Genomic DNA, 22,250 nt, shown 5'->3' on the forward strand with positions numbered 1-22,250 from the left:
CACTTTGCTGGTGGCCTTCTCTGACTCCCTGTATGTTTTAACTGGCTGTATAAAATGGGAGATCTCTTATCCAATATTGATTTTATTTATTTTTATCACTGCAAAAACTTGTACCAACAGTGTTTCAGTGTTGACTGTTTGTCAGCAATCTAAAGCTTTGTTTCCCCAGTGACATTTTTACTAGGGTGTGAATTAGGACACCTAATGTTGTGACTGTACATTTTTCAAGGGTTTCAGGCATCAGCATTGCTTTTATGTAAGCTTTATAAAGTGGTAGACTCTTCAAATCAGTGCCAAAACTCTTATCATATACTGTTTTAAATACAGCAAGTGGGGTTAAGGCTAATCAGTTGATACAGCAAATCCTATTAAAGTCATTTAGGTTAGATTTTAACTGTTACTTAGGTTCCTAATTCTCCTTTAATCTGGGTTAACATGAGGTGCATCAATAAATTTACTACTCTGGGTCTAGCAGCTTTTGAAAATCCCACCTTCCAACATACAATCTACAGTTTTGTGTATGATTTAATTTATTCTCAAGGAAATAAATGGGATCACATTGCCTGCCCCACTCTCTGTCAGTCAGTCTCTGACCTGTCTCTCTCTCTCTCTTATAACTTTTGAATCCAAGGGCTAATGTTGACTACAGACAGAAAGGCGAGGGCCCAAAGGCATTAAGTCCTTACAAAGTATAATGTTTGGAGAAACATGATCTGCAGCACGAGTTCCACTGCCCTCACCTCTCTCCTATCCACACAGGCTCACGGGTCAGTCCGTGTGTTGGTCACAGGCAGCACAGCACCACTGTCCCTGTCAGGCAGAGGATCTTCCTCGCTCCAGGAACAACCCACACAGAGAAGGCAGCAGGCCTCCATCATCTGCCAAGGATGGTGAAGGAACTCGCAACATTGGCCCACTGGAAACTAGGGCACATTGATTTCGTCATCTAAAACCTGTCACTTGCTAACTTGCAATAGCCAACAATGGACAGTTGCTTCTCAGCACAACTTCTGGAAAAGCGCTCTTGAAAACCACACATTTCCTCTGAAATTACATCAACAGACTTTATTTAAAAGTAGTCGTTCTCTGGACCTCCACAACTTTGCTATCTTGCAAAGGGCAAAAAATTTTGACATATCCCAGTGACAGCAGCTGTACTGAAGAGCTGACATTGGTGCCTACCCTAAAGAAAGTTCTCCAATCTAGACTGACTCTATGACATGCCACCAGCTGCAGACGCATTATAATCCAATTTTAGTTTACACTGGATAGTATTTCTAATCTCCAACGTTTATCTCACCATAATCTCAGGTGATCGGCAAAGAGGATGGGTATGATTTCAGGAAGAATGGAAATCAATCCACAGGCTGGGTTCCAATGTGACTTCTCACACTTGGGCTCTTTTGTAAATAAAATATTGATGCCCAGGCCTGTGAAGCTTTATGCCATCAAGGTTTTTACATGCTAATAAAAGTACATTAGGAAATTCAGTGGAGATGACTGGCCTTCAGCTGGAAACAGACAAGCTGGTGTTAAATTAAATTAAATTGTCAACGACTCCTCTTAAAGTTTTCTATGTGTTAAGACAATACAAACTGGAGGCAGCATAGACCCATTTTTAATTCAGTATATGAAAGGAAAATTATGATAGCAGAGTAGAAGGAAGAGATGAGAGTTAAGGAACCTACACAAGTCTTTGCTCTCCTTATATATAGTGTGATGCATATTCTCACAGCCATGTGGCAGGGCTGGGTCTACCAAATCCTCATTGCTTTCAGAACATGCTCAGACTTCAAGGCAATGTCCATAAACCTGGCAGTGAATAAGCATCATTTCTGCAAGCAGTTTGGTGCACACGATTCATACTCTTGCTACAGCAAGACAGCAGGATCAAAGTCTTGATAACTCAGTCAGTCCTTGAGTGACCCTGCCAGTTCCTGGCCTTGAATGGTTTTCATTATCTCATCACCCACCAAGGACTGCAGTGTCTTACAGAGCAAAGTATGATTAATTCAGGTAGAAGCTTGGGCTGTGCTTATCTTACACGTTTTTTAAAAATTATTTTTACACCAAGACGGTTTTGCAAATAGCCTGTTGTGGTGTAAAATGAAAGACAAGTTCTCTGCCATGTACATACCATCAACTGTCTGCTGAGATTGCTGAATTATATTTCAAAAGCTGTTACTAAGTCGCTGAGTCACCAACCAACCTTGCTACATAGTATGCTATAAGCTGTTGGTCCAGTACAATAGAAAAAGGTTTGACACAGTTTCAAGCAATGGTATCAGCACAAGTGAGTAGACAACAGGAGGGAGGGTCATGGAAAAATACGGACAAAAAATCAGAAAGTATTCACTGCAACCAGACCTGCTACACTTTAGGGTTTCAGTGAAAGGCTGACATCTTCAGCACTACTATGCTGAAGTATTCCTACAGAATAGATTCAGAGAAGGGTGACAATGATTTACACTCCTTTTTGCTGTACAAAATGGTCACCCCCTTCAGATACAGTCATGAGCTCTCAATTCAATTTTGTTCAGCTTGAAAGATTTCTTCAACAGTAATATTCCAGTTCCAAAGTACTTTACATGAACAGATTCCTATTACAAGCTTGGAGTCCTACTGATATGACTGTCTACTCAGGATTTCACTGGAAGTTTGCATTTGTACTGGAGTTTGCTTGTATAGGACTATTAGTTTGGAGGGATTTTGGATTTTTTTACCTGTACATAATAAATACCAGAGTGATAGATAATGTATTTTTTTATCTGCATGGAATGTCATGTCTCTCTAGTTAATGAATGTTATCATAATTCATACCAAATGCCTGTTCACCTGGGAATATGTGATAGTCTTGAAGGATTAATACTTGTATTCTATTAGGAGTGTAGGGTTACTTTGCTTTAGCTGGTGTGCACTTCTTTGACTAGATAGGCAAGAGGAAAGAGCAAGCTGTTTGGCACCATAAATCAACTCTCCCAATAATTGTCTTGATTTCCTGAATCACAAGTCTGCATTTAAATGCACAAATATGTGAATTCTTAGTAAAAAAAATAAAGACCTGAAAATTAAACATTCTCTGCTGTTCCATGTTCTCTGCACAAGTTTAAGCAACTTAACTAAAACTTAATTTATAGAGATGCTAACCTCTTGCAACCATCAGTGGCTGGAGTTAAGTGTTCAGCATTTATGCAAATTAAACTCTTAATCTTGATCCTAGTGAAACTTGTATATTAATGTTAAATCCATGTGCATGAAAGACAAGGTCCTTCTATTTATCTGTATCATTCACAGAAAAAACATACAACTACTACTGTAGGGTTGAAACTCAAAAACCTTTTACAGTTTCTATAGAATCTTGTAAAAGAAAGAAGCACAAGTGGATGTGTATGTTACAGTCAATCTAAGTTGCCTGCACACCTCTTGAGCACTTGTCACAGACCTGTTAAAGTATTATCTGGGTTTTACTCAGATGTAAATATTCTGTTGAAGGACTGCAAATTCCAGCTATCTGTTAAAAGTCTGTTTGTCACAGGGATATGCCAAAAGGAAACATCGAAGAGCTGCTGTCACAATTTCAAGTCGTTTTTGTAACAGTAATCATCCTGGTCCAAGGACACAAACAAGGCAAAGTTTACAAACAGGTATAATTTATTTAGACAGAGCTTTCAGACACTTGACCTTTTTTTCCAGATGTAATTAAACAAAACAAAAACTTACAAGCTTCATCTTGCAACAGGTCTTAATTGCTCTGGTGAAGGGTCAAGTATACGTGTTGGCGCCTCTGAAGGAAGCCTTGATGATATCACATCTTCATTGTCAGAGAGAGGAGCTCTCATTGGTCTTACAAAAACAGCCTAATTTGCAGAATTTTGACCAAAACCCTCAAATTTACAGGTATTTTTGTAACTCAGGGAACTGAGGGAAATCGCTGAATCTGCTTGTATAACAATCTTTGTTCAAATACGAAGCCAAAATCACAATTTGAATTTTGAAGAAAAGCCAGTTAAAATCTATGAGTTGCTCAGCTGATCAGTCTAATGAAAAGTATCTGTATTTTCTCGTCCCTTTTGTTTTCACAGATGAAGCACCAAGTTGGAAGAATTCTGAGATGGCAAAAGTAAGTGCTCAAAAATTATGGTGTTTGAAATCAGTATATGAACTTATTGTGATATCGCTTTGCTTGTCCTACCACCCATGGTTGGGTTACACATTTGCATACAAAGCTTTCTCATGGAAGGAGTGTTCTTCTGAACCTGTCGTTAGTGTCCCCTCCACATTCTGTTCTCTCTGTTTCTTGCTGTATTTCCAGCTTGCTTTTTCTTCTTGATCCATATGGTCCACAGGGTAAGTCCACACTTCCTCACAGCTCCTTGCCCAGATGTTCACATCTAAATACTCTTGACTGCACACCCATTGCCCAATTTTTAAACTTTCCTTCGATACTTTCTCCTTGCAAGCTTGTATTTCCTGTTCAGTCCCTTGAGTTTTTTGGTTTTCCTGGTTTTGTTTGTTTGTTTGTTTATTTGTTACAAAAAACCCTTCCTCCCATTCTTTACCTATCTGCATTAAGCTAGGCAGATTTTTTTTTTTTTTAACATCTGTAAAGCTGAGGGAGATATCTGTAGACATTTAAGCAGTGTATAAGAGTCTGATCAAGAAGTAAGTATTAACTGAAGAAAGTCAGAAAAGGGGAAAATAATCTGGAACAAAGTTCTGTAAACCTTTTTGCTAGGCCTAAGTATGCCTTATTAATTGTATGTTAAATGAAATAAGGCTTTTAGCCTAAGTAGCCCAGAGAGATCTCAAGGGAAACCTAATACAAGGAAAAGATTATATTAAAAATACTAATAACAGCAACGAGCTCTTTACATTTTGTAATCAAACTCACTGCTGGGCAGCAAAGTTATACTAAGACTGAATTCAATTTCACCACCTGTTGTCCTGGCAGACTGAATATACTTTCGTTACTGCGTATCCATATTGAAGATGAGGTGCTCCGAGGCAGTTTCGTACCAGCGGTGATCCCCGCTTTACCTTTCATTCCCCTGCTGCAATGAAATTGCAGCTTTTTGCCATTTAGTATCTAAAGATGGATTATTTTCCCCAAAAGGGGAGGCCACCACCCTTAGCCCGTCCCAGGGGTCCGGGATGACCCTCCTGAGCTGGGCGCCCCTGCACGGTGGGGCCGCCCCTCGCCCTCCAGAGGAAGCAGGTATAGCCCACTTTTGGGGTTGGAAGCGAAAAACAGGAGATGGGCTTAAAGCGTGAAATTCTAAAAACCGGTCAAGTCCACAGAAGAGGAAAAAAACAACCCAGGAGAGGCACGGCCGAGGCCGCAGCACACCTGCCGGCTCCCTGGCCCGGGGCCGGGAGGGCGCTCAGGGGTTAAGGCGCGCCGGGGGCGGGGGCAGCCGGGCCGGCCCCGCCGCCGCGGCTCTCAATGGGAGCGGCGGGGCTGAGCCGAGCTCGGCCGTGCCGCGGGGATGTCGCAGGGTCCGCCGGGCGCGGGGCAGCTCAATGACCTGCCCGACCACTCTCCGCTGGTGCGCGGTGCCGTGTCCGAGCTGCGGCGGCGGGCGGAGGCAGAGCCCGGCCAGCGCTGGCCGCAGCCCCTCTCCGATGCCTTCCTGGTGCGGTTCCTGCGCGCCCGAGACTTCCACCTGGACCTGGCCTGGAGGGTGAGGACCGGCGGCAGAGGGGGCGGCGGTGGCAGCCCCGGGCCGGGCCGGGAGCAGCCGCGCTCGGGCTGGCGCTGCGGGGACGGGCTGTGGGTGCCTCGGTGCCCTGCGCTGCCTGGGTCGGGCGAGGCCGAGCGGGGAGTTCCATGGTGTAACTAATGGCTTGTCACGCGTGCCTTCGGCGTGGCAGCGAATCGATGTGCGCTGTCGGGCCGGCTCAGTGCGGTATCGATGTGGTAACTTAAAGGCTGTGTGTGGTAAGCGTGGTACAGTCACTTGGCTATACAGTAGGTGTAGTAAGGTCACAGCTCCGATTAGGAAACAGTATCCTTCAAAAGACACCCTTGTGATGGTTATCAGGCTCAGGTTACAAGTAGCCGTACTAGTTTCACTATACACTTATATTTACTCTAAAACTATGCGTAAAAACTTCTTTCTGCTAGGAGTTTAGCCATTTACAGCCCTCCTTGCAGGCTTTGGTAACTCGTGGTATTTTCCGGGCTCTTAGTATGCCTTTTTGCCACAGAGCACGCATATTTTTAATATCCAAAGGTGCAGATTGTTATCAGTTTGTTTGTTTATGGTTTGTTTGTTTTTTGTTTTTTTTTTTTTTTGGGGGGGGGTGTTTTTAATGAAAGATTGACAGCCATTAAACCTTTGGAACAGAAAGTATTTCCAAATCCTCCCAGGGCAAAAGCACTGATTCACATGTGCCAACTGAAAGCTGTGTTTCCATGGAATTTTCTGTTGATTACACAGTATTGCCCAACAGACATCACCTATTAGTTTCTGACTTCTCTGGACTGTAGATTTTCCATGTTTACTCATCATAAGAGAAAATTGTTTGCATACAGATGTATTGCAGGATTAAGGTAGCTAAAGAGGAAATTGAGAAATTTAATTAGTCCCTTAATCATAAATAGCTTTAAAAATGGCTCTTTTTGTTCTTTTCATTTGACTCATGAGATTTGGATCATAGCTTTAAACCTTTCCTCCTCAGCAGAAGAACCAAGGAGTCAAGTCAGATTTCTTTGCGTTTTATGTATCTTTTACTTGAAGTTCGTGAGATTGTTTTTATCAAAGCTGTGCACTAACAATTGTAGGACCATGCCTTTTTCTCTTTCCCAATAAAAGCCATTTTATTTTCCTGTGTTCCTTGGTTCCAAAATGCAGGGCTTAATGAGGACACATGGACTCCTGAATATCCACTCCTATTTGCATTGCAATTGGATGTTACTGGTAATCCTATAGACAGGACAGTGGCACTTCTGAATTTGGCCCATATGGTTTTGCACTTTGATGGGATTGTGAGGTGTGTTGTAGGTAGGACTAATCTTTGGGAGTGTGGAATCTAGACTAGGTTAAGAGATGGGAGTCTGTAAAGTAGCAAATTTCCTGTGCTTCTCTTGAGAATCAGCTCTCTATACTGGGAACCAGCTTTGAAAAAGTTATCTTTTTAAAACCTCTTTAGATTTTCTGGGTCTCACAGGCAGCTAAGTTTCTGAATTTCAAACCTTCCTTTGAATTAAGAGATTCTGGTGTTCAAATTCAACTTGTGTTTTATGTTTCTGTCTAGAATTTCAGTTCTAGTCCTGTAGCCACTTGCACTTAATCTTCTACATTCCAGCTGACACCATTTTCTAGAACACCTCTCTTACAGTCTGGGAAGAATAATAGAAGCCCTTGTTTTTTGGGGGTTTTTTTCCCCCACAGAAATGTGTTTATTGCAGTTGTTATATCAAAGCCAAAGATAATTATTACGCAAAAATCTGTTGTGGTCATAAGTTTTATATACATCTAACCCAGGTGTGACTTCATGCAGAAGTTAGTACTTCATCCTAGACAGAGCCCTCCTGCCATCAGTCCAGAGAGTGGCTCTTCCCTCCTGTCCTGATTTGATGTTGCCTCTTGGCTTGGAGTTCAGTCCACCGAGACTCTCTTTGCCCATTGGGCTTCCATATACTACTGCATAGTATTTGTAGAGCAGCTAAGAGATGATCAAAGTTCATGGCCCTGTCAGCGCATATAAACAATGGTTGTCCAGCATCTTAGTATGGGCTTATATTTAGCCTTAACTATGAATCAAGAGTCTGGCAACTGACCAGACCTTTGTATTCATTTATTTCTGGTTAATAATTCATGCAGATTTATCTGATGTCAGTTATCAACATTTGGAAATGCTTCAGAAAGGAATAATCAGGGAGATTGTGTCAAGACATTCCATTTCTAAATCTTTTATGGTGACTCATAACAGCAATTTTTTACATTTTTCCAATGGCAATTCCAGACTTGCTTTTAAGTACTGATATATTGATACCTCTCATGCTAGAAGAAAATCCAGCACTGAAACAGGTATCTCCATTTGAAGGACTCAAAGACAAGATAAAACAGTCTTAATTTCTTGAAGACAGTGATTATTCAGTTAAGCTCAGTAACAGACTATTCCGACAGAATCACAGAATAAACTGAGTTGGAAGGGACCCACAGGGACCATACAAGTCCAGCTCCTGGCCCTGCACAGACACCCCAAGAGTCACACTGTGTGACTGAGAGAATTGTCCAAAAGCTTCTTGAACTCAGTCAGGCTGTTGCTGTGACCACTTCCCTGGGGAGCCTGTGCCAGTACTTAACCACCCTCTGGGTGAGGAACCTTTTTCTAATACCAAACCTAAACCTCCTCTGACACAACTTCAGGCCATTCCCTCATGTTTTGGCACTGGTCACCACAGAGATCAGTGTCTGCCTCTTTTTTGAATGTGCCAGCTATGTGTGTGTGTTTGACTTCTCTGTTATCACCAAAAACACTGTCACTTGGATTCACTAGTGATATGTGAAATCTGGAGAACTAGCATCTCCTTTTGGACATAAATATTTCTTCCTGGTTTGTTATGCATTATATCCTATAACCTTGTATAGGACTGACTCTCAATGACTTTGGAATGCTCTCTTTTTGTACCTGAAATAAATTATACTCTGGAGAACAGAAGGAAAATGTTTGGTATTGAAACTCTATGCAAAGGGTTTTCATAACATACTATTGTAAGCATCGCTTTTGTGGCACTGAAAACTCTCTAAATATCTAGGATCCTTTTAGGAGTTGTGGTTGACACCAAGGTGTATAGCCAGACTTTGGTTTTGCTCTGCGTTCGACTTATGGAGGAATGAGAATTTCCTAGTGTATTATACTGCAAGTAAGTTGCTTAGGATGACTATGCTGTACAAGAAATGTTGTTTTCTGTAGTGTCAAACACACTGCTGAGTCTCAGACATGATCTCTGAGGATCTTCATATCATTCAAACATAAATGTTAAGTTGAAATCAGTTACTTGGCTGTTTTTCTTCCATCAATACCAAGGAATTCCTTGAAAAGGATGGAAGAACCCTTATTAGCTCTCTGAGCTGACTACTGAGGAAACACAAATCAGTCAGCCAGGCTTCCCTTTGTGCTAAGCCAGCACGTGCCAGTCTTTTTCCAGTGACAAAGAGGTAATGCATGAGGAATCAGGAAAGTTCTGTCTCTCTATAGAATATTTTAAATTCTTTGTCTGTGTATACTGTATGTTTAAATTCTGGGTACATTTGTACACACATATATAAAAAGAAATATTAAATATATATGCACAAAGGTTTATATTATGAAATTTGAACTGTGGTTTCTCCTGCAATGAATGCCAGTAGAAAACATTTTGTCCCAAGCATTGTGTGCATTGATACAACTTCTGACACAAGAGAGACCTAATGCTGCCTATCATCCACATTAATATAAATAAATAGCTATTAATCAAGAAAAATATAATAAATTTATATATACAGATGCATTTGTTTCTCTAACAAGCATAATGTTTTCTAGTTCTTTTGCTTCTAAGTAAAGTTTGCTTCTCAGTTCACTTTGGTTTGTAGGACATGAATCTTGGTTTAATTGGTAACTTTGTAATCTCTAATGTTCAGAAATCTGGAACTATCTCCAACAGACATCAGGGAAAAAACTCTTAATTAATGCTTAACTCCAGACACTGGAGTTTTTCATCCAGCTTTCCCCCCCTTTATCAAGTTATCTTGCATCTATTTTCAGACTCTGAGCACATGCTAAGTAGGTTATTCAGTTTGTAAACACAGATAATTATACATTGAGATGTTTTTCTTGTGTTGTTACGTGTGTGAGCCATTTTTTATACTGGGTAATGAATGCATCTGAGCCATTTTTTATACTGGGTAATGAATGTATCTGTTTTTTCCTGAGATTAGGTTGTTTCATCTATATCCAAGTTGATTGTTATGTTTTTCCCTGCTGAAAAAAAAAAAGTCATACTTGAAAAAAATTTCGCATGAATTTCTGTGCTTAAACAGTGTAAAACTAGAAAACCTCTAAACCACTGCTAGTATTTTAACTATTTCAAATGTTTAAGGATTACTCTTTTAAGTGGCCGTGTGAGACTTGATGATGTCCAGCTGTAAGAAAGAGCTTGCTTACATAAATAAAAATCTACAGAATATCTACCAAAGCTAGCTGTAGATTCTGTGGAGGATTCTCTAATGCTAACCTTTAGTTCAGATCTAAATCATTATAGGTAATTTGATTAGATTTTCAAAATCTGAGAACTCTTCAGCAGTTTATGATTTTCTTGCCACGGAATGTATGTTTTAGGCTTAGCCAAGTTGTGTGTCTGAAAGGTGCACCACTTATTTTTGTCATGGAAGCTGTCAGAAGTATTCCAACCAGATATTTGCCCCTTAATGGGTGTGCTAGTAGATCAACTATGCTTTCTGTAAGGATCTTGAGTGCATCACAAGCTGAAAACACCATTCTCCTTCTTCCAAAATCCAGGAACTTAAATTCTTGTTGTTTCCAACTTGGAAAATGTAAATATAACGAAAATAAGAAACTAACTGTATTGACTAGACAGAATTATTTAGGGTATTGAACTAATGTGTCATTTTTATTGTCATCTTAGTTTTGGCAGAGAGTTCTTCAAAGAGGTGTTTATATGTTCATGAAGTTGTGGTACCACAGATTTTAGAAGAAAAGTGACAAATGCCAAAGCTACAGGTGTTTGCATTGGTGTTTTCAGGGTGGGTTTGTACATTGCTGCTATTTCAGAGTTTGTTTTGTAAAGACCAAGGGAAAAACATGTTGACATTGCTGTCTGGCACAAAGAAGAAGTTGGGATTGCTCAAACAGTGCCCTTTGTAGACAGTCAAGTACTGACAGAGTGAGATAATGAGAGTACCTCAACAGGCCTGTCTTTGCAATTACAGTGAACTTCTGTTTCAGAAATTAACTTACTTTCCCTACTTCCTTCTCCTTTCCCTCACCTTGTTTGTTTGTCAGTTTTAAAATTAACCTAGACTAAAACTGATTGAATTACAAGCCAAGAGACTTCTAATAAAATTCTGGTTAAATGTTTCTTTCTGTAGTGATGGCTTAGGATGAGGCTTTTGTCAATTTTTTTTTCACTGCCAAATCAAGTGAGATTCTAGCATGAAATATCAATTTATTTTTTTTTTCAATATAAATACATGTTTATAGGATCTATTTCCGTAAAAAATGCAGCTGATTTCTGATCAGTGTACCATGTATTTTTATGTAAATTTTGCTGAAAAACAGTTATGTTTTATAAATACTTTCCTCATGGCAATTCATTTGAGAGACCTTCAAAATCATTCAATACCTTAATCTGAGCTGAAAAGCATTAAGCTGAGGAAAAAGTGTGTTTTATGTAAAATGATACAAGAAGCTTGAAAGCAGAGGGAAGGGTGAGAGATAAGACTAATTATCTGACATGAGCATGCTGTGAGTTACATCATGGTGAGTTTCAGGTCTCCCTCTAAGAGTCTGTAGGGATGAACACAATTTTACTGAAGTTCCTTCTGATCATTCTTCCAATGAAAATGCTGAAGAAAATTATACGTACACACATACAAGAAATTTGTAAATTTTTTAAGGTCATCTTCTATTAGGTGGACCTGACAGCTCTTTTAACTTTAATATTTCTGTTGCAAAATATGGAATAATTGATAAAGGAAAAAAATAAATTTCTGTTAATACAAATTATAGGAAACAAAAGATTTTTGGTTCATGCTTTCAGTGCAGTGAACTCAATTTGTGAAACTGTGCTGAGGATCAGATTGGGTTTCCCTGTTTGATGAAATATAGAAACAATTTTAAAAGCTAGGCTGTGCATGCTGCCTTTAAGATTTAAAGCTACATTTTGGTTTGTTGTGAAACAAGGTATTGAAAAATTCTGATTCCCTTAGCTACTTTGAAGGTCTTGGGTTAGACCTCTAAGTCATAGCCATTGAGGAAATTAAAAGAAAATGTGAATTCCTTGTAATAGCTATCTCTCTACTTTCTAAACTTAGTGATGGAGAACTTAGCAGAGGTGATACAGCAGAGGCAAATTTTGGTTGTTGAGCTGAGAGGAAGCATTTTAGAAGACAGTCTTGCATAGCTTCCTACTTAAGCAAAATTATCTTAAATTAATTTTAGTTGCAGGGCATAGTTCATTTTTCCCCACAACCAAATTAATATTAAAGGAGAAATTAGACTTGGAAGTTAGAACTACTGCATCACCAACTTAATTTTTCACTATCTGTCTGTAAGATGATCTTTCACAGTGCTGCCTGTAATGCCTCAACACAGATGTTACCTCATGAAGGAACACCTTTAATTGCCTCTTCCCTAGCATTATTCCCTGGCCTTTCAACACACAGCTCCTCCTGTGCCTTAGAAATACTGGTTATGGTGCTGCCTCCCAGCCTTGGGAACCAGGGTGACCAAGTCCCTGACAACAGACAGGATCTCTGTTTTAGCCAAACTGGTTCTCGTTATTTCCACTCTGTGGGAAGGAAATTGTCAAATGTGTAATGGATCCACTACTTTGTTATATTCTCTAATTTCAGAGGGGTAGAAGGGACCTAAAAATGTTTTTGGATAGCTGGTGAGCATACATGTTTCAAATAGTAAGCTGGAATTATTGATGACTGTGTAAAAAATAGGGAGGAAGGCAGCGAGTGAAGGAGAATGTTTCTCCATAAAATTGTGCACGTGTAAATTTAAAAAAATCCTGAATGAGTCTGATGCAGTAGCAAAATGAACAATCCTAAAGGTAACCTGAGCAGAAAAAAGGGCATTAGATTCATTTTACATAGAAACTACAGGTTTATTGTACATTCACAATAAGACACAAAATGACAACTTCAGTCCATTAATGATTTAACTGGGTTCTAAATTCATCATGGCAAATTACTCACTTAGTTGATCCAGTATAGCAACCTTCTGTTTTAGGAGTGATTTGGTTAAAATGTGCAATTAAATTATAGCTAATTTAATGAATTAAACTTGACTGTGACCACATATGGAAAACATATTTTTAACTGTGCTTTTCCTGTAATAGCTGATGCTTACCTAAGAGCCACATTAATTTTTTTCCAGTTATTGAAGAATTATCAGAAGTGGAGAATTGAATGCCCAGAAATAAGTGCCGATTTACAACCATCTTCTGTTCTTGGTCTCTTGCAAGTTGGCTATCATGGAGTCCTAAGGTCAAGAGACCCACATGGAAGCAAAGTTCTAATATACAGAATTGGTGAGTGACAAAATTTCTTGGAACAGTTTCACACCTCATTCTGACATTGCAGTTTTGGGGGTTTGTTTGTTTGCTTTGTTTTGTGCTTAGTTTATTTTTTAATTATCACCATTTCAGCAGCAAACCAAAAGTATTTTAGGTGGACAAATGCAGGGGTTGATAAAACTAGATCATATCAGAATATCTTAACTAGAAAAGTAATATATTTGTTCCTTGCTAGAAATGGACTTACATTAATATAAAGATGAATTTACTGAGCTATAACAGTTAATTCATTTTACTTATATATTGGTATGGCTAATGCTATATAATCCCTAATGAAGAACCTAATTTTCTTTCTAGTGAAATTCTTGTTGCATCAAAATAATCTTGAAGATTAAGACTTGTAAAATTATGTGGGGTTTTGGCTCTGAGTGTCCCAAAAATCATTTGACTTCATGTAAATTTTCAAAGCCATGGGCTAAGACTGTGGTACTGATGCAGATGCAATACAGAGTGAGAACACAAGGGTGTACACCTGGTCATGTATCAACCTTCAGTTTAGGCTTGGTTGAGCAGTTCACCAGGTTTTCACTGTTTACTTGTAGCCAAAGAGTCCTAGCTAGCAACACTTGGAAAATGCTTGATGCACTTCCCAAAAATATTTTCAAAGTGTACATAGTTAAATGAACACAATATCTCTTCATGCTTGTTTTGGACAGAGGCTTTATTTTTGCCAACTTTCAAAGAATTGTCCTACTATCAGCTGGTCTAGTAGATAGTTGTGCCCTGTAAAGCTTTCATCTAGGGTTAAGGCTCATCCCATGCAATTTTTCACTCAGGCTTCAGAAGAAAAATAAGTGAGATTCACTGAATCATGCCAGAATTATGGTGGTGATAAACAATTACATTAATTGATTTGATTTATGATCTGCAGCTTCTGCTAGCATGACTGTTACTGAACTGTACCTTGTACTGGGTCTATGGCCAAAGGTAGAGCATGCTACATTATGTGGTACCATCTACTAAAAGAGCATCAAAGATGACTGATAGCAGGCACACAAAGTAACTTATTTGCTGGTAAAACAATTTATTTCAGGAACTTTGTTCTTGCTGGGTAATTCTTGTTCCCGAGAAGCACATTAGAAGCCGTAGGAAGAAAAAGTGCAGGGGTTTTCTCATGGTAACGCAGGGTAATCTATCTTCTTTTCAGGACAATGGGATCCCAGTTTATTTACAGCATATGATGTGTTTCGTGTAAGTCTCATCACATCTGAACTCATTGTAAAGGAGATTGAGACTCAGCGAAATGGAGTCAAGGCCATCTTTGACCTGCAAGGGTGGAGATTTGCTCATGCTTTTCAAATCAGTCCAGCAGTGGCCAAGAAAATTGCTGCTGTTCTCACAGTAAGTATGACATAATGCTTTATGCAGCTTCATTGCCATGACTTCCAACTTTTCATTTCTTCCAAGCTATAGTAAATTTTTCTACTGTAGGCCTTCCCAGACTATGCAACTAAGAAGAACAAAATCCTAAATCCATTACAAGTTGTGCTTGATTTTACTTAAGTTTACTCTTCTATAGCAGTAAATGCCCTCTAACTTCTCGTATTTTATAGTAACTCCACCAACCTGTTACAACACAAACATCTCATGACTGGAGGAGCATATGAAGCCCAGTTTTGGAAGGATCTCTGTAATCCTGTTTCATCTCTTCTCTTCCATTCTTTTGTGCATTATCTCAATATTTAAAGCATTTATTCCTGGCTCAGAGAATAGTAACAATAGCATGCGTTGTGAGCAATTAAGAGGAAGACACTCCTAATTTGTTACCAGTATGGATGATGCTTATGTGATCTTCCATCTGCTAACAACAGAATGTATAACACTTATGTTCTACTAGCTTTCTTCCCCACAACATGAAAATCACTGTTACCTCACCTCATATTTTTCACAAAACTTCTCAGAATATTACTGTCTTTAAAGACTTGTTCCTTTCTGCCAAATTCAGTTGAACCTTGCCACTGTATTTGAGAGAAAAAAAATCAAAGCAAGAAGGGACAGAGAATTGACAGGCAAGCTACAGTGTAGTCCTATCATCTTATTTTCCTTCAGAAGTTATGCTGAAAGTCAGTAATAATAAAATTGTTAGCCTGTGATGTGGAAATGAGCCAGGGAGATAATCTTCTGCTCTCATTTGGTGAGGTTCATATCTGAGATTCAATCAAAGCTTAGTCATTGAATTAATATCATCAGAACTTCAGATGTTCTTTCTTTCTGGTATTTACTGTAGAACTTAATTGAAACCATTAGCTACTCCCAACTTTGCACATCTAGAATAAGAACTCTTGGTGTTATGCAGTCTTGGGCCGGATCTCATGAAAATAGGACTAGTGAGTGTTTCAGTTGATTTCTGAGGTAATAAACAGATTGCTGGTAATTTTTTTAACCTTGAAATAGAGCAGAAAGGAAGAATAGGATTTGCAAGTACACCTAAAGATTTCAATTCATTATCTCAAAGCAGGAAATTCTTTGACTATGATGTTTCCATTTTGACCTATTTCTGCTTTGTTCAATGTTTTTCAGACTTTTAAATGCTTATTCCAGCTATGGAAAAAGAAAATTTAAAATTGTGTGTTTTCAGTGCTCTTTTCTAAGAAGAGAAAGATTTTTTTTTTAATGTCCCCTGATTCCTTTCCTCACTTTTAGCTGGGTTTGTAAATTTTATCCAGAGATTTTTAGTGTTGTTCAGTATCACAGAACCACAGAGTCATAGAATATTTTAAGTTGGACTCATCAGAATCAAGATCAACTCCTGGCCCTAAGCAAGACACTCCAAGAGTCACATCATGTGGCTGAGAGTATTGTCCAAACACTTCTTGAACTCTTGTCTTTGAGCTTGGAGCTGTTTCCACTTCCGTGGGGAGCCTGTTCCAGTGCCAAACCACCCTCTGGATGAAGAACTTTTTCCTCATATCCAATTGCCTCCTCTGACAAAACTTCATGCCATTCCCTTGGGTCCTGTGTCTGGTCAGGGCAGTGAAGAGATTTGCCCCTCCTCTTCCCCTCACAAGGAAATTGCAGACTGTGATGAGGTTTCTCCTCAGTCTCATCTTCTCCAGGCCAAACAGACCAAGTGACCTCAACCACTCCTCACACAACTTCCCCTCCAGACTCTTCACCATCCTCCTGGTCCTCATTTGAAGCTAATAGCTTAATGCCTTTTTTATATGATGGTGCCCAAAACTGCACACAGTATTCAAGGTGAGGCCACCCCAGTGCAGAGTAGAGCGGGACAATGCCCTCCTTTGCCCAGCTGGAGATGTTGTGCCTGATGTACCACAGGACATGCTTAATGCACTTCAAAATATGCTTATAAGTAAAAGTTAAGAAACCTTAGTTTTAACCCTGTGTTTTACTCAATAAATGTGTCTTGCAAATTACTATCCTGTATCAAGAAACAGAAGTTAATAGAAAGGAAGTATGTACTTTCCTTAATGGAAGGCATAGTAAGAATAATAAGTGACATTATCTTGAAAAATATCTTATCCCAGGCAGAAAGTTGTTTCATGAAAATCATGACAGTAGACTTTAAAATGATAACCCATACATTAAGTAAACATACAAGCTGATAATTTTAAGGTCTTCATCATATATTAAAATTTAAAAGGAGTGGCACTAAAGAAATGTATTGGTTGGGGGTTTTTTCTTCCTTAGAACTGTTGAACCAGTGAGGAGATACGTTTGTGATAAGTACCATTTTTATAAGCAGAAAACATCAGTTCAGAGGTAGTATCAGGTGAGATATGAAGGGAAGTTTTGCTTTCCTCATTGTGCAAATCTTGTTTTGAGCACTGCCATATTTTCTTTTAAATTTCAAAGATCTGGAACTGTTAAATGAATGCAAGTAGAATCCAAGTTGTTTTATATTATAAAGGCTGTATAGTAGATATTTTTAAAATTTCATTAAAACAGTAATTTTGTTGTAAAGCTGAACTTCTGGCTTGGCCAAATTCCTAGTAATTTCAAGGCTTATCTCTGAATTATGAATATAACCTATTTAACTTAAAGTTAGTATGTTCAATAGTTTATATATATTTATGTACTACCCTTCAGGCTGTAAATTGCCAATAAAAGCACATAGCTAGATAGCTTTTTTGTAAATTAGTAGCAGAATCTTGTGAAAAATTTTACTTTAGAAGGAGGGTTGAACACAAGGTTTGTGTACAGTACTTATGTGCAATTTGGTGATAGTTTCCTTTTTTGTTTTTCTGTTTGTTTGCTTTTAATAGTCAATCTCACCTCTCACTGAGATGAAAAAAAAATGGTGACATTTTTCCTTGTGATGGAAGGAACAAGATAAGATTTTTCTAAATGTTGCTCTTAATTTACACTGCTATAACACTACAAAATGCAGGAATTGACAAGGTCAGAAGGAATACTTTAACCACGGACTAGACAGTTTTCACAGGCTTGTCCTTAGTAACAGAAGTGCTTCAATTAAATTTTCTTTTTCTTATTCTGTTTTTCATGTATGCTGACAGGATTCCTTTCCCCTGAAAGTTCGAGGTATCCACTTGATTAATGAGCCTTTATTCTTCCACCCAGTCTTCGCTCTAATTAAGCCTTTTCTCACTGAAAAAATAAAGCAACGGGTGAGTGCACACACATATTTCTTTCTGCCACAAAGCCCTTATATGACAATCTGCAGTGCTTTTCTTAGGCTCTGTTACTCCTGAGTTCTGAAGAGCATAAATCATTTTTGTTTGTTAGTGCCATACAGACCTCCAGGATCTAACAGTAAAGCATTAACAGTTATTAATAACACGAGAGTCACAAGTGGTGCTGTTATCACTGCTCTAAAGATAAAAAATACTGTGACACAAAGAGGTTAAATAATTTGCTTGAGGTCACATAATAATTCTTCTGCAGAGCTAGAAAGAAATAGGTCCTGGATTTCCCAGTACTCTGCCTTTAAATGGTAGAGAAAAAAGATCATTGAACAGTATTTTATGGTCCAAGGTGTGCAGAATTAGTAGAAGACAACTGTTGAGCTTTGACAGACCTCCAGAGGCATTTATACATCAAAAATTGGTCAGAATAAATTTGTAAGTTTTTTTCCAAATAGCTCCTTAGTTGCTTTAAATAGTTTTGCAGTTATAGATCTGCAAATAGATTTGTATTTGGATGCAAAAGCATGCCAAGGACTATGGTTTATTGCAGCGTAGGAAAAATATTGGAGTTTTCAGCTGGCACAAAAGTGAAGTGGTAGCAGCAGGACTAAGGTACAAAATTAGCAGCCCTGCCTATTGCTATTCCCATTCTGAAGCCTCCTTTTCTCAGCACATGGATCTTCGGCATTTGCAATAGCCACTGCACACCAGGACAGTAGATCCTAGAAAAGTATCAGACTGGAAGTAATGAACAAGGCTTCAAAATAACTACAATGAAGCAAGAGAAGAAGAATCAAACCTACAGTATTGTGAGAGTTAAAGTGGCGAAGTAGTCCAGAATTTAATTCCAGTCGGAACTGAAAGATAAAAACTGATATATACGTTCTGTTGAGTATCTTCCTTGACACCTGTCTGAACCTACATACATACTACATAATCTTGTTTTTAAATACATGTGCCAGGACCAGATAGTAATGGCCATGAGCCAGACATGGCTCTTTTCTTGGAAATGACTGAAAGGCAAGTACAAGATACATGACAAAACAAATCACCAGTCTTCTCATGGTTTAGCTCAGTTTAGCAGTTTGGATGTAGTGTGTATTCTCATCAGCATTGCTAAACCAGTCTGGAACAAGTGTGTTGTTAGTTTTGGCTCCTGTGCTCATCCTGTGTCCTGTCAAGACAAAAGGATACAAAACACAGCTACATAAAATGCAGTTCTCAGGTTTTAGCCCATCCTTCACCAGTCTTCAGATTCAGAGCAGGACAGAGTCTGAGCACCTAGGGGAAAATCACAAGGGTAATTCCTCCTCTTAAGAACTCATTATGAACAAATACACTTAGTTAAATCCAGCTGGTGGGTTCAGCTCTTGCACTGAGATGCTTTGCTGCCTGTTCTAACTCAATAGCCTAGCATTCATTACTAAGTAAATGCTTTTAATATTTTGGTTTAGGTGTACATGCATGGAAGTAACTACTTGGAGAGTCTGATGGAACACTTCCCTGCCAGCATTCTCCCACAGGAATATGGGGGGGAGGAAGTCTCCATTGAAGAGCTGGCCAAGGAATGGACTGACTTCATAATGGCATCTTCAGATTATCTTCAGAGCATTTCTCTGGTTGCCTAGGAATAACCTTAAGAGAGTATTTTATCAATTCTTTAACACTGGAATTGGAAATAAGTTTAATATGAAAACTTCCGTTGTGAATGAAACCCGTGTGTGTTTGCAGGGCACTCAGTGAATGTTATATTGGCTGCACTTTTACACTAACTGGAGTCTATGAGTTTGTATGTCTGAAGAGATTAATGAATTTTACATATTTGTTGCACTGTTTGTAATTGAGTAACTTGTATGCCAGAAAGCTGAAAAGTGTATTGGATATCAGCTTGAAACTACTGCTGTTAGGTCTTTGGAGACAACTCATCTGTAATAATACATCCAGAACCTTACACTTAGCTCTTGAATCTTGGCTTGTCAAGACAATAGGATACAAAACAAAGAACAGACTGTGAATAGGGTAGTTTGTTGCAAATATAAGACTACAGGGCTAATTAATTTACCAGGAGTGAAGATGCTGCTTTTTGGATTGATTCTCAGGGAAAAATGCTGCTTCGTTAGTTTGTGTCAAATTGAAAATTAGTCAGCACTAGTGAGACATTTGTGTTACTCTTTGTGCTGCTTGTGCAGCTTTCCTTTTTGTGCTAATTAACAGAGTAACCTTCAAGTTTCATAGAGAAAACACCACCTACATATTCTTCACAGGACAGTGTGAATCAGGAGGAGAAACTGGCAAAAGAGTCAAAACAACCCTGAAAATTCTTATTTTCTTTCTTCAAAGTGATACTGTCTATGGGCAGCTATAAGCAACTCAGATTATTATCCTTTAATCCCTAGTGTAGAGGACTAAAGAGGACAAAAGTTTTTGGCTGTTTGCATTATCTGTTTGTTTCAGGGGTTAAAGTAGGCTAACCTTTGCAGATCTGAACTTTAGAAATATCTCTTATATGTTTTAAGGGTGCTTTGAGGTCACTTTGGACCTCAGCATAGGAGATGCTTGGTATGGTCATTTTATTTTCAGTACAGTAATTGACAACTTGCCAGTCTATTTGCTGCTGGGCACTAAAAGAAATGATTTTTAATTTCCAGTGAGATTACGTCTTCATTTCTGTAGGGGTAAGGTAATAAAAAAAAATCTCCATACTTACTGAAAACAGGTTTTTGTTTTGTTTTGTTTTGTTTTGAAGGGGCATTGTTGACATATGAATACTGCATGTGTGAAAGCTATCACTCACACTACATAGCAGTATCATGCTGCAATCCCCTGTATTTAGTAATCTCAACCATTATTTTACTTTTCTCTCAGCTTTCTCCTAAAATCTGTTAGTATACCAGCTGCTAGAGTTCATTTACCCAGTTCTTAACTCTGTTTTGTTTTTGTATAAGCACTATATATTTAATCATTCCATATGAATTTTCCCATAAATAAATCCATAAAAAATGATTCTATCTCAGGTAGCTAGAAATTATAACTTCAGTTATTCTGTAACCTTTAGGACATTGGCTTATAGGCGTAGGGGACAGAAATGAAACTATCCTATTATGCTAGAAATGTCTTACTTTAGATTATGATTAATAAGGCATTCTTGCAAGAGTAATTGGAAACTACTCTTTATTAGCAAGAGGAACATCTATGAAAGACCCATTAGAGTACTTGTTGGTTGTAGTTTCTTCTTCTGCGGTAAGATCAATGCCAGAAATTCTTTCAAAACTGACAACAACTTTTTGGGGTTTTTTTCCAATTTCTGAATTTCCTCAAGTGCCTTTTTCATTTTTCCCTTTCAAAATATTTTTGATATGGGGCCTAAAATTAAAGAAACCTTTTTCAGATATATGATTCTATGAAAATGTATTTCATATATATTTCTATTTCTCAGATTGAACTATTTTGTGATACAAAAGCTCCTTAAATAGAGGAGTTCGATGAACTGCAAATTCTTCTTTATAAGAAAATAGACAAGTAGTCAGGTATCTGGCAATTGCTCAAGTGTGTAACTCAAGTTTGAAGTAATTTACCAGCTGGAGAATTGAAGCTATTGTCTTAATATTACCTTCAATTTTAATCTGTGAATGTAAACTGCACAAAGGAATGAACCATGTTTCAGTGAACAAGAAAATTTAAACTTTTCCTATGAAACCAATCTCTGATTGCTACTGCTTTATGTAGTAGAAACCTCATTTGATTGCATATGGATATGCATACTTAGCTGGGGCTTTTTAATCTTTATTTAGACTTCCCCAGCTCTATGAATATAAAGTCTTAAATGTCTTCAAAAATACCCTGATCCTGTTATTAAGTGGTAGCATGTTTGCATAACTCAACAGTTAGAGCACTGAGTGCAGTTATTTTTTCCTGAACTGTTAATTATTTTTTAATGTTTACATATTATATAGGAGGTGGGAACTCTTAATTGCCTTTGCTGCTCATAATAAGGACACAAGATAATGGGAACATTTACATAATGAGTGGTGGAGATATTGGTATGATGCGTGGTGGTGTTGCACCTTTGAGAAGCAGCCTACAAAACAAAGATCCCTAAGTGTATTATTCTTTATAAACATTGGGAGTGCCTCTAAAAAAAATAAATTTCGTGTTAAATGGTGCAAATATAACTTACTACTGACTGTAAGCATGATGTAATGCACAATTTTTAAAAAGATTTCTCTCTTTTTCTTAATGTATTAGCACATGGTTTAATTAATAAAACCTTTCTGGTTGAACCAGCCTCGTCTGTCACTGATACAAGTGATGCCTTAAGTTTTAGCTCTCGT

The 22,250-nt window shown here is 38.3% G+C and overlaps 1 protein-coding gene across 1 annotated transcript; it reads left to right on the forward strand.

Annotated features, from left to right (window-relative positions):
* Nucleotides 1-5,486: 5,486 nt before the first annotated feature.
* TTPA (alpha tocopherol transfer protein) lies at nt 5,487-22,204 on the forward strand. The gene is made up of 5 exons (XM_066180621.1): nt 5,487-5,681; nt 13,114-13,267; nt 14,460-14,653; nt 17,791-17,901; nt 19,374-22,204. The coding sequence occupies exons 1-5, from the start codon at nt 5,487-5,489 to the stop codon at nt 19,545-19,547; spliced, it is 828 nt and encodes a 275-aa protein (XP_066036718.1). The 3' UTR covers nt 19,548-22,204.
* Nucleotides 22,205-22,250: the final 46 nt, after the last annotated feature.

This window comes from Chamaea fasciata, unplaced genomic scaffold (assembly GCF_029207755.1).
Source record: "Chamaea fasciata isolate MVZ Bird 193981 ecotype frontalis unplaced genomic scaffold, bChaFas1.0.hap1 SCAF_1, whole genome shotgun sequence".
Taxonomy (NCBI): Eukaryota; Metazoa; Chordata; class Aves; order Passeriformes; family Sylviidae; genus Chamaea; species Chamaea fasciata.